General features: G+C 55.7%; 1 protein-coding gene across 1 annotated transcript in view; it reads left to right on the forward strand.

Moving 5' to 3' along the window:
- The window catches only part of LOC112115562 (integrin alpha-D-like), a 24,432-nt gene extending 14,114 nt beyond the window's left edge, over nt 1–10,318 (forward strand). Inside the window, exons 15-30 of the mRNA XM_029913297.1 lie at nt 97–227; nt 1,257–1,414; nt 1,582–1,736; nt 1,888–2,019; nt 4,454–4,527; nt 4,856–4,997; nt 5,269–5,382; nt 7,128–7,207; nt 7,366–7,449; nt 7,694–7,772; nt 8,028–8,135; nt 8,362–8,445; nt 8,622–8,735; nt 8,935–9,027; nt 9,205–9,315; nt 9,509–10,318. Of these exons, the coding sequence (XP_029769157.1) occupies nt 97–227; nt 1,257–1,414; nt 1,582–1,736; nt 1,888–2,019; nt 4,454–4,527; nt 4,856–4,997; nt 5,269–5,382; nt 7,128–7,207; nt 7,366–7,449; nt 7,694–7,772; nt 8,028–8,135; nt 8,362–8,445; nt 8,622–8,735; nt 8,935–9,027; nt 9,205–9,315; nt 9,509–9,631 (1,782 nt within the window). The 3' untranslated portion in view covers nt 9,632–10,318. The remainder of the gene's footprint in view (nt 1–96; nt 228–1,256; nt 1,415–1,581; nt 1,737–1,887; nt 2,020–4,453; nt 4,528–4,855; nt 4,998–5,268; nt 5,383–7,127; nt 7,208–7,365; nt 7,450–7,693; nt 7,773–8,027; nt 8,136–8,361; nt 8,446–8,621; nt 8,736–8,934; nt 9,028–9,204; nt 9,316–9,508) is intronic.
- Nucleotides 10,319–10,661: the final 343 nt, after the last annotated feature.

Genomic DNA, 10,661 nt, shown 5'->3' on the forward strand with positions numbered 1-10,661 from the left:
GCCCCTTTCCCATCCCTCCCCCTCTGCTGCCCCCCAGTGCCCATTATACAGTACAGCTGCCCTTCCCCATCCCTTACTACTCTCTCTGCCCCACAGCGCATAGAGGGGTCACAGTTTCCCAGCAGGCTGCACTACTTTGGCCGGGCCGTCAGTGGCGGGACAGACCTCACAGGGGATGGACTGCCAGACATCGCGGTGGGGGCACAAGGGCAGGTCCTGCTGCTGAGGTGAGTTACTCTGTGTCGTTGCACTGCTCCACATGGCAGTCACAGACAGCGACAGTACATGGTGTGTGTGTGTGTGTGTGTGTGTGTGCTGCCCGCTGCTGGAAAACGGCAAGGGCAGAACCCCCAAATTGGCTGTGTGCTCTATAATTAGATTTCACCACTCAAGTTAGAAGTATGAACTCCTCAGGCACTATAACAACTTCACCATGGCGTCCCAGAGAGCCCCTCCAGGCACTCTGGTCTATTTTGCCACCCAGATAAGCTTGCCTTTGTGATAGATGGTTCCTTACACCAAAAACCACAATAATATTCAGGTTACTCCTTGCCCCAAAGGACCGGTCACTTACCCCAGAGCCATTGTATGTCAGATCTCAAACCTAAGGCAATGCTGGTAGCCAATCCTGTAATAAACTAGCTAAAGATTTAGTAACTAAGAAAAAGAAACGAGAGTTATTTATACTGTTAAAGCAGGTAACGTACATATGCAAATGAGTTACCGTCTTAGATTCCAAAAGGTAAGAGAATCTTCTGTAATAAGCAAACTCCATATGTCCTTTAGAGCTAACCCAGACTAAGCAGCTGGGAGTCTTTTGCTTATGCCGAGTGATTCTTGCCCCTTTAGAGTCCAAGTGGCACAAAGACAACAAGTTTCTCCTTGTCAAGGATTTGTATCCCCTTCTCCCCAGAGCCCACGCAGATGGGACAAGTTCATGCGTAGGGTTGCTCTTCCTAGAGGGGGTGAGAAATGCAATCAACCAAGACTGTTCTTCCATGTCTCACAATGGTTCATTTGGTCTCAATGGCCTTCTCCTTTGGCAGGAGCCAACCCCTTCTGTAGGAAGCCAGCCTTTGCATTAGAGAAGTCTCCTTCCCTGTTTGATGAGTTACACAGTTACAAAGGTTTAAAAGGCAAAGACTCCCTGGGGTGCTGTGAGCACATCCAGACTGGGTGGAAGGCTCTGTGGAGGGAAGGGGGCTGACTCCATTGCAGAGAGTGGCTGGGTGATGGTTCTGTTCCCCACATGGCAGGTCCCGGCCTGTGCTCAAAGTCGAGATCTCCATCAGCTTCCAGCCCCCCACGATCCCCACCTCGGCCTTCGACTGCCAGGAGCAGGAGCAGCTCAATACGGAGGCCAGCAGGGCAGAGGTCTGCTTCACCGTCACTAAGAGCACCATGGACAGCCTAGGTCAGACCAAACCCATCCCCCGCTCCCCTCCCCCCTGGCCTGGGGTTGGCTTGGAGCCAGCGACCCCTAGAGGGGAAAGGCCTCGTGTCCCATTTCCCCTTGAGGTTCCCACTCTTAGTCTCTCTCTGTCCCTCATTTGTCCCTCATTTTCCCCCTCACCCCCGTAGGTGACAGGATCTTCAGCACCATCCAGTACAGCCTGGCCCTGGACCCCGGGCGGACGAAGATCCGAGCCGCCTTCGACTCCAGCGGCCCTGTCCTGAGCAGGGAGCTGCGGCTCGGCATCGGAAAGAAATGTGAGACGTACCGGATAACGTTACCTGTGAGTGTGGGGGGGTCCTGGCTCTTTCCCCTCCCACTGTGTCTGCCCCTTGCTCCCAAATCACCCAGAGAACAAAACTCTCTCCGGGTCCAACACAGCCCCCAGCTCCTGTTACCCTTCAGGGGCCCGACTTGTCTCTCTGTCTCCACAGCTCTGCCCTGAGGACACCGTGACCCCCATCACCTTGCGCCTCAACTACACCCTGAAGGGGGAGCCCATCGCTGCCGCCAACCGCCTCAGACCCATCCTGAGCGAGGACTCTGCGCCGATGTCTGCAGGCTCGGTAAGGTGCCAGAGCCAGGCCCCGAGGTGGGTCTGCTCCAGGGATCAAACCAGTGACCGTTTGAAAGCAAGAGTCTGGAAAATTCAGAGGCAGCATCAGCCGCCTAAATCCCTTTACACAGTGCAGCCACTAGAGGGAGACAGAGATGGATGCTGAGTTTGCCTTGGCGATGAACCCATCTCTCCTCCGTGGGAACATTCCAACTTCTCCTCAAAGCTCCCAGAATATCCATGTCTAAAAAAAATTGAAAAATTTTCATCAAAAATCAAAATTTATTTTGGCCAGGGCCCCCTAGAGGCGGAAGTCCCCATGCCCTGTTCCCCATCCCCCTGAGCCAGCCGGTTCCCCTGCCCTGATGCTGTATCAGAGCTGGAGCCTCCCAGAGGGGAAAGGCCTCCTGTCCTGTTGCCCATCCTCCCTGAGCCAACCAGTCCCCCTGCCCTGGCACTGCTAGAAGTGTGATACTGCTGCTTGCCAGAGGGGGACGTGGAAGAGGGATTGTGTGTGGGAGGGGAGGGGGCAGGGGCAGGGCTGATGATGGTGTGACGGTATTCTGGGGGTGCAGCCTGGGACTGTGGGACTGTTGTGCCCCCTTAACCCTCCAGCCTGGGATGTCTCACAATGCTTTGCTAGTGACAAGCAGCAAACTCCTGCAGGCACTGTGATCACTCAGCACAACTGCATCTGGAGCCCCACACCCAGCTAGATTGCCCGAACACTCCCAGAGCCACTCATGAATCACACGGAGTAAGGCACCAGCCAAATCCCCCCAGCTCCCAGCCTTGCACCTCAGGAATATACCATCTTGCACTGCTCAAGATGAGCAATGAAATTGTATTAATTGGTTCACCACTTCATCAATAGAAAGTGGACATACACCAGCCTTTGTAACCTGAGCAGATTTACCAAATACTTCAGGCAAATTCACTGGTAAAGATAAACAGTTAAACAAATTCATTGACTACAAAAGATAGATTTTAAGTGATTATAAGTGATAGGCAAAAAGTCAGAGTTAGTTACCAAAAGAAAAGAAAATATAAGCACGGAGTCTATACTCTCAACTCTATTTGACTGGGCAACATCTAGATTAAGCAGTTTTTCTCCCCCACTGGATAGTGCAGTTCATAGTACACAGGTTTCACCCTTGAAACCTGGACCAGTCCCCTCTGTTGGAGTCTTCAGTCTTCTGAGTGTCCTTGTTGCTTGCAGCATAGGCGGGGGCAGGAGAAAGGCCCAGTATGGGGCCCCTGTGTTCTGTTCTATACCCTTACTTGCCCCAAAGCTCCAGGTTTACCTGAAAGCAGCTAACAGAAGTGTTCCTGTCTTTAACACTCAGATGTCCAATGGGATCTAAACCCAAATAAATCCGTTTTACCGTGTATAAAGCTTATACAGGGTAAACTCCTAAATTGTTCGCCCTCTATAACACTGATAGAGAGATATGCACAGTTGTTTGCTCCCCCAGGTATTAATACATACTCTGAGTTAATTAATAAGTAAAAAGTGATTTTATTAAATACAGACAGTAGGATTTAAGTGGTTCCAAGTAGTAACAGACAGAACAAAGTAAGTCACCAAGCAAAATAAAATAAAATGCGCAAATCTATGTCTAATCAAACTGAATACAGATAAGATCCTCACCAGTTCCAGAATGCTCCCTTTTACAGACTAATCTCCTTTTAGCCTGGGTCCAGCAATCACTCACACCTGTTGCAGTCACTGCCCTTTGTTCCAGTTTCTTCCAAGTATCCTGGGGGGTGGAGAGGCTCTCTCTTTAGCCAGCTGAAGACAAAATGGAGGGGTCTCCCAGGGGTTTAAATAGACTCTCTCTTGTGGGTGGAGACCCCCCCTCCTCCCTCCTATGCAAAATCTAGCTCCAAGATGGAGTTCTGGAGTCACCTGGGCAAGTCACATGTCCATGCATGACTCGCAGTCTTTACAGGCAGAAGCCATTGTCCACATGGTATCTTGTATGTCTCCAGGAAGACTTCTTATGTGGATTGGAGCATTCCAAGATGCATTGTTCCCCAAGTGCTTCCTGATCGGGTACTTAACCTTGCGAATTCCTTCCTAAAGAAGCTGACCAAATGCCTCACAAAGCTTACTTAGAAATCAAGCCAGTACACCGCCAATATTCTTAACCTCAAGTACAAAATGATATATGTGTACAAATAGGATGAATAGCTATAGTAGACCATTACCTTTACAGAGATGTTACATGGCACAGGCAGCACAAAACATATTCCAGTTATGTCATATTCCCATAAAGCATTATGGGGTACAGCGTCACACACGGTGCTCCCCCAAGATGTAGAATGTCACAGATGGGTTTAGCTGTCCCCCGGTGCAGGGTCCCTGCGTTGTCGCTCTAGCAGGTGGTGCTGCAGCCCCTTCCCTACCCATGCTGATCCTGCTCTCCTGGGTCTCCCCCCAGCTCCCGTTTCAGAAGGACTGCGGCACAGATGGCCGCTGCGATGACCAGTTAGAAATCTCCTTCAATTTCTCTGGGTAAGTCACTGAATCCTCCCCAAAACACCTACCACGGTGGGACCCGTCCGGCATGATCACACCTCGGATCTTCAACATCCAGCTGGAGATTTTGCCAGATTTCCAGTGCTGATGGATCCTGGGTGGGGGGCACTGCTGTGGGGAAGATTCACCGCTGGGTTTCCAGGCTGTGCACTGTTATGGGAAGCTCACAGCAGTGGAGTTCCCAGTTGGGCACTGTTATAGGACACTCTCAGCGCTGGGGTCCCCGGCTGGGCACTGCTAGAGGAAATTTGAGGAGCGGCCAGGGCACTGCCTGGAGGAAGCTCAGCCCTTTCTCTCCCCTTAGCTTGAGCACCCTGGTGGTGGGGGTCACCCCTGAACTCAATACCACCGTCTCCATCCAGAACCGTGGGGAGAATTCCTACAGCACCAGAGTGCAGTTCTTCTACCCGGCCGCGCTGTCCTACCGCCGGGTCCTGCTACTCCAGGTACCCCAACATGGGGCAGGCTCAGCAGGGGATGCTGTGCTGCAGGGAGCAGGCAGGGGGTTCGGCAGGGGGCGCTGTGCTGCAGAGGAGCAGGGGGCTCAGCAGGGGGCGCTGTGCTGTAGGGAGTGGGGAAGGGGCTCGGCAGGGGGCGCTGTGCTGCAGGGGGCAGGTGGGGGCTCAGCAGGGGGTGCTGTACTGCAGGGAGCAGGAGAGCGGCTCAGTAGGGGGCGCTGTGGGCCTTGTCTCTCACTGGCTAGTCTCGCGTGCTCAGTCCAACAGGAGGACCATGACCGTTAGGTGCAGCTCAGCCGTGGGCTCCGAGGAGCAGACTCAGAGGACCAGCACCTGCCACATCAACCACCCCATCTTCTGGAGCGGGGCCGAGGTAGGGACGGGCCCTGGCCTGTGAACTCCCCAGGGGTGAGCCCAGCTGGGGGCAGAGAGGGGAAGTTCCCTAGAGTCAGCCCAACCCGTCACAAGAGATGTGCTGGGGAAAGCGCCCCAGGGAGCCCAGCGAGTCAGTGCAAACAGAGCCCTGAGATCACTCCGGGGCTGGGGTCAGGCCGTGCCGGGTCTGGAAACCAAGGGCCAGACTTGTGGGATTGGAAATCAGTCCTCACTGGGGGAGAAAATAACAAGTGGAGGGGCTGTTCCCTCCCCCCTTTGGGGTCCTTAAAAGAAGCCACGGGGGGGGGGGGCGACCGTGGCTCAGTAAACGACAAGGGAAAGGGGAAGGCGCCAGCGTCATTGTCATGGCTGGCCCCCCCGGCCCGTCCCCTCGGACCCAGCGTGACACCACTGGGCCTTCGTCAACCTGGTCCTGAGAGGTGTCCTGACCCGACCGGGCCAGGCCCAGGGAGACAGACCCACCTGCCATAGGCGCCAACTTTCTCAGCGCTGGTGGATGCCCGCGCCCCCGCCCCTGGCCCTGCCCCGACTTCACCCCATCCCCGCCCCTGGCCCCACCCCCATTCCAACACCATCCCCAAAGTCCCTGCCCTAACTCCGCCCCTCCCTGCCCCATTGGATCCCTTGCCCAAATCCCTGCCCCGGCCCCACCTCTTCCCCCAGCGTGCCGCATTCCCCCTCCTCCCTGCCCCGTAAATCAGCTGTGTCACGGCGCAAGCGCTGGGAGGGAGGATATGCAGGAAGCGGTGGCAGGCTCGCGGAGGAGGCGGAGGTGAGCTGGAGCGGGGGGGGGCAGGGCCGGGCCATGGGGAGCTGCAGGTCAGTGCTGAGCACCCACCAGTTTTTTTCAGTGGGTGCTCCAGCACCTATGCCACCTGCCTCTGCCCCCAGTGAGATCCAGACACCACCTGGGACAGGAGACTTTGTCTCTTCACCCCTGCCCCTTGGGCTCCTTCCCTTCCCCGCCTAATTCTTCTCTTCCCGCTCCCCTCTGTCTAAGGAGTGTCTGGCTGAGCCGGCCAAGCCTGTGTGTTGTGCTCGCTGCTGTGAGCCTGCACCCAGGACAGCGGCTAAATCCAGTGCCTGCATCAGCCCGAGGCTGGTACCGCTTGCCAGCTCTCGGCGCGGCTGATCCGGGCTCTCTCCAGCGGGGAGGCTGCCAGCGAGAGGCAGCAGCCGCAACAGAAACTGCATTTTCTCTCTGTGCTGCTCTTTGCTCTCCCCACTTGTGCCTTTGCCTGGTTTTGTCTGCTGGGAACCGGGGCTGGACTTTAACCACAGCGCCCAGGCCGGCTCCAGCCCCTCCACTAACCTCCTCTCCTCCTCCAGTGCCCAGTTATTGCGTCCAGAGCCGGTCAGACAGTGGGGGGAGGACAAAACGCTCTCTCCAGCGACAGGCTCAGGGCAGAGAGGAGGGGGGGGATAAAAACCTAGTTGAACACGTTACATTGCAAAGGCCTTAGCTGATTTCTTCTGTGTCTGTAATAAAAGGATGGTTAATGGGGTGTTGCCATAGTACGGAACCAACTGAGGACTGTGGATCCCAAACCAGGTTAATGCTGTTGGGCAGGGACAGGGTCATGTTAACACCTTTGCTTCTCTGGGCCCATTTATTCCATCTAAGTTCATACAACAGTCCCCCTGATCCCCTGTGCCTGCCCCGCCCCCGCAGTCTCTGGCAGTTCCCCAGGCCCTGACTCTCACCCCCGCTGTGTTTTCCAGGCCATCTTCGTCGCCACCTTCGACGTCTCCTCTGAGGCCGACCTGGGGGACAAGCTGCAGATCACGGCCAAGGCCAGCAGGTGAAGGAGGCTGTGCAGGGCCAGGGGGTGGGGTGGGGGCAGTGGGAGGGGGCAGTGCATGGAACAGGGCAGGGCAGAGGCCTATGGTGCAGTCTCCCTGCACAGTTATCTGCCTGTGTCTCCTCACATCTCTCTCCTTTGCCCTCCCCTCCCCGCAGTGACAATGGCGGCCCCACCACCGAGCGCATGATTCACCGGGCGGAGCTGCCAGTCAAGTACGGCATCTTCATCATCCTCACCAGGTAGGTCAGTGTGGAGACAGATGGGAGAGCGCCCCCTGCTGGGCCCCCTGTTCCCTGCAGCGCAGCGCCCTGTAGCGCAGCACGGGGTCATAGGTGCCAGCACTGATTGCAAGGGGAGAGCGACCCCCTACTGAGCCCTTCCCTGCACAGCGCCCCTTCTGGACATGACACCCCACCACCACTTTCCAGCCCCATGCATCACACTCCCATCTCTCTCGTTCCTTCCATCCTTTCCCTTCCCCAGCCTCGAGGAGTCGACCAAGTACGTCAACTTCTCCTCCAAGGAGGAAGGGACAAGTGTGCCAGTGACACATGGGTACGAGGTGAGGCCAGTGGCACAGAGTGTGAGGAGGGAGATGGGGGCAAGAGGGAGGGAGTGGAAGTGGTTGAATGGGATCTAGTGGGTTAGGGCATGGAGGGGGAGGGGTAAGTGGAGGGCTGGACAGGGAGCCAGGACTCCTGGGTTCTATCCCCAGCTCTGGGAGGGGAGTGGGGTCTGAGGGTCAGAGCGGGATCTGGGGATCAGAGCTCCTGGGTTCTCTTCCTGCAGTGCCCTATGGTGAGTCTGTTTCTTTCAGGTCAAGAACCTGCGGCAGCGAAGCGTCCCCATCTCGGTCACGTTCCAGTTCCCCGTGGAGCTGAGCGGGGTCCGGGTGTGGGACGCCTCTGAGGTCGTCCCCTCCAAGGTACCTGCCTCTCCCTGCCCTTGTGTGTGTGTGAGATGGGCCCAGTGACACCTGCTCTGCCCTACAGCACCCCCAGCTGGGACAGGCTGCCTAGGGGGGAAAGACCCCTGCCCCAGCCCCCAAGCCAGCCAGTCCCTTGCCCTGGAGTGCTGGTGCCCCCTAGAGGGGAAGGTCCCATGACCCATTCCCACAATCATTAACACCGTGACTCTCTCTGACTCCCCAGCCCCAGCTGGCTCAGTGCACCAGTGAGGCTGAAACGCCCAGTTCAAAGGACTTTGTGAAGCAGATGAGTGAGCGCCCCCTGCTGGTGAGTACAGACGGGTGCTGGTCCCAGCAGCCCTTTCCCCTTGGCACTAACACAGACAGTGAGTGGGGGGCTGGGCTGGAGGAGGGACCCCTGCTATAGACAGACCCAGACCCTCATGGCCATGCTGAGCCCCTGCACACCCCCTGCCTCACCCGGCGATATCCTTCCACCCCCAGGACTGCTCCGTGGCCACCTGTAAGAAGATCCGGTGCAGAATCGCCTCCCTGGAAATGCAGCAGCCGCTGGAGTTCATGATCAAAGGGAACGTCAGCTTCCAGTGGGTCTCCCAGGTACGAGAGCTGCCTCTGCCTCCCAGCACCGGGCAAGGGATCTCCCCGTGAGAACAGCCCCTGAGCCCCTCCCCACAGGTGGCTGCATCTCAGTGCTGGGCAAGGGATGGCCTCTAAATTGCTCTGGGTCCCTCTGGGCTGACACTCTGGGCTGGTTTGTGTCATTTCTGGTTAGGGACGGTGAATTTCTCTGTTCCAGACTCAACAGCAGAAAGTGAGTCTGGTGAGCGAGGCCCGGATTGAATACGAGGAGAAGAAATACACCCAGAAGGAGGGATTCGTCCAGCGCCAGGTACCAGAGTGACTACGCCTGGGATAGAGAGAGCATCGGCCAGTGGTTAGAGCTGGGAGCCAGGACTCCTGGGTCCTGTTCCTGCTCTGCGAGGAACTGAGGTCTGAGGGCTTAGAACAGGGGCGGGTGATGGTGCCAGGACTCCTGGGTCCCCATCTCACAGCTCCTCTCCCCCAGGTGCAGACGGTGGTGGAACGCTACGAGGTCTATAACTACCTGCCCATTATCGTGGGCAGCAGCATGGGGGGCCTGGTCCTGCTGGCTCTCATCACCGCAGCCCTCTACAAGGTGAGTGGGGCAGGGCTTGGACTCCTCCCCCACAGCCCATCACCCTGGGGGCGGGGCATGTTGTTCTCCCAGCTGGTGGGGGAGGGACAAGGGTCTTTCCTTCGGAGGTTCCCACAGGCCATCCTTCCTGCTCCTCCACCATGAGCCTGTGTCCATCTGGCTCTCACCATCTCCCCTCTTTGTCTCCTTCCAGTTTGGCTTCTTCAAGCGCCAGTACAAGCAGATGATGGAGGATGGTGTGGAGGGTGAGGGGCCTGGCCCGACCCAGAGCGCTGCTGCTGGAAACCCCCCTGTTTCCGATGCCCCCAAACAATAGCCCCCCATGTGCCAACACCCCCGGCTTTGCTTCTCTCTGGGCTGCTCCAGATTCACCCCCACCCCCTTATGTTGCCACCTCCAAGATGCAGAAAGACTGGCCACTGTCCACCCTCACACCAACAAAACACGTCCTAGTGCCAACTGGAGCCAATCGTTACTCAAATTAGACTTGGCCGAATTCTATTAATCTTTTTATAATTTTGATGGAGAATTATCCAACGTAATTATCCTGAAAGCAGCCCCAGTGACACTGGTATTACCACAAGTTTTATACACATTAAGTTGGACTCTAATTTCTCCTGCAACAATTTTTGTTCGTTGTCTAGAGGCATGTTTTGATTATCGATGGAAATATTGTGTCGCTGGTTTTTGTGTGTGTACGGTGAAACTGGTGTTTGCTGACAATTACCCTCTGCCCACCGTCCCCATCTAATTCACTATTCCTGAAGTGAGAAAGGAAGTATTGGCTCGACGCTGAGGAAGCAGGCCTGACCTATATGGTTTGGTCAGGAAGGCTGCTGAAGGCATGTGGTGAGACTCTTTGGTTGAATCTGATACAGTTTAAGTTAGGCACTAGTAAACATTTCATCTTTTAGTTTCTTTGTAACTCTTCCTGACTTTTATGCTTCATTTCTTGGACTCCCTTAAAATCTCTCTTTGAAGTTAATAAACTTGTTTTATCTAATCCAGTGTGTTTGAATCGAAGTGCCTGTTTGGTAACTCTGTTTGGGGTGACAAGTTGTTTGCATAGCATGATCTTTCAGGAATAATGGATTTAATATAATTTGTAGTGTCTGGGAGAAAATCTAAGACTGGGGGTGTGTTGCCGTCAACCTGCGGTATAACCCAGGCTGGTGAGAGCTCGAGTGAAACCCTTAGGCAGGGCAGAGCAAACAACAGACAGTCTGATGTCCTGGCTCTGGCAGTCAGCAGACAAACACAGGCCTCTTGGCCTAAGGTGGGGAGGCTCCCGCCCCAATGGTGAAGTTGACAGCCGGGGGTAGGGGGACCCAGATCCACCCTACTCC

The sequence above is a fragment of the Terrapene carolina genome, unplaced genomic scaffold (genome assembly GCF_002925995.2).
Source record: "Terrapene carolina triunguis isolate 2854851 unplaced genomic scaffold, T_m_triunguis-2.0 Scaffold571, whole genome shotgun sequence".
Classification (NCBI taxonomy): Eukaryota; Metazoa; Chordata; order Testudines; family Emydidae; genus Terrapene; species Terrapene triunguis.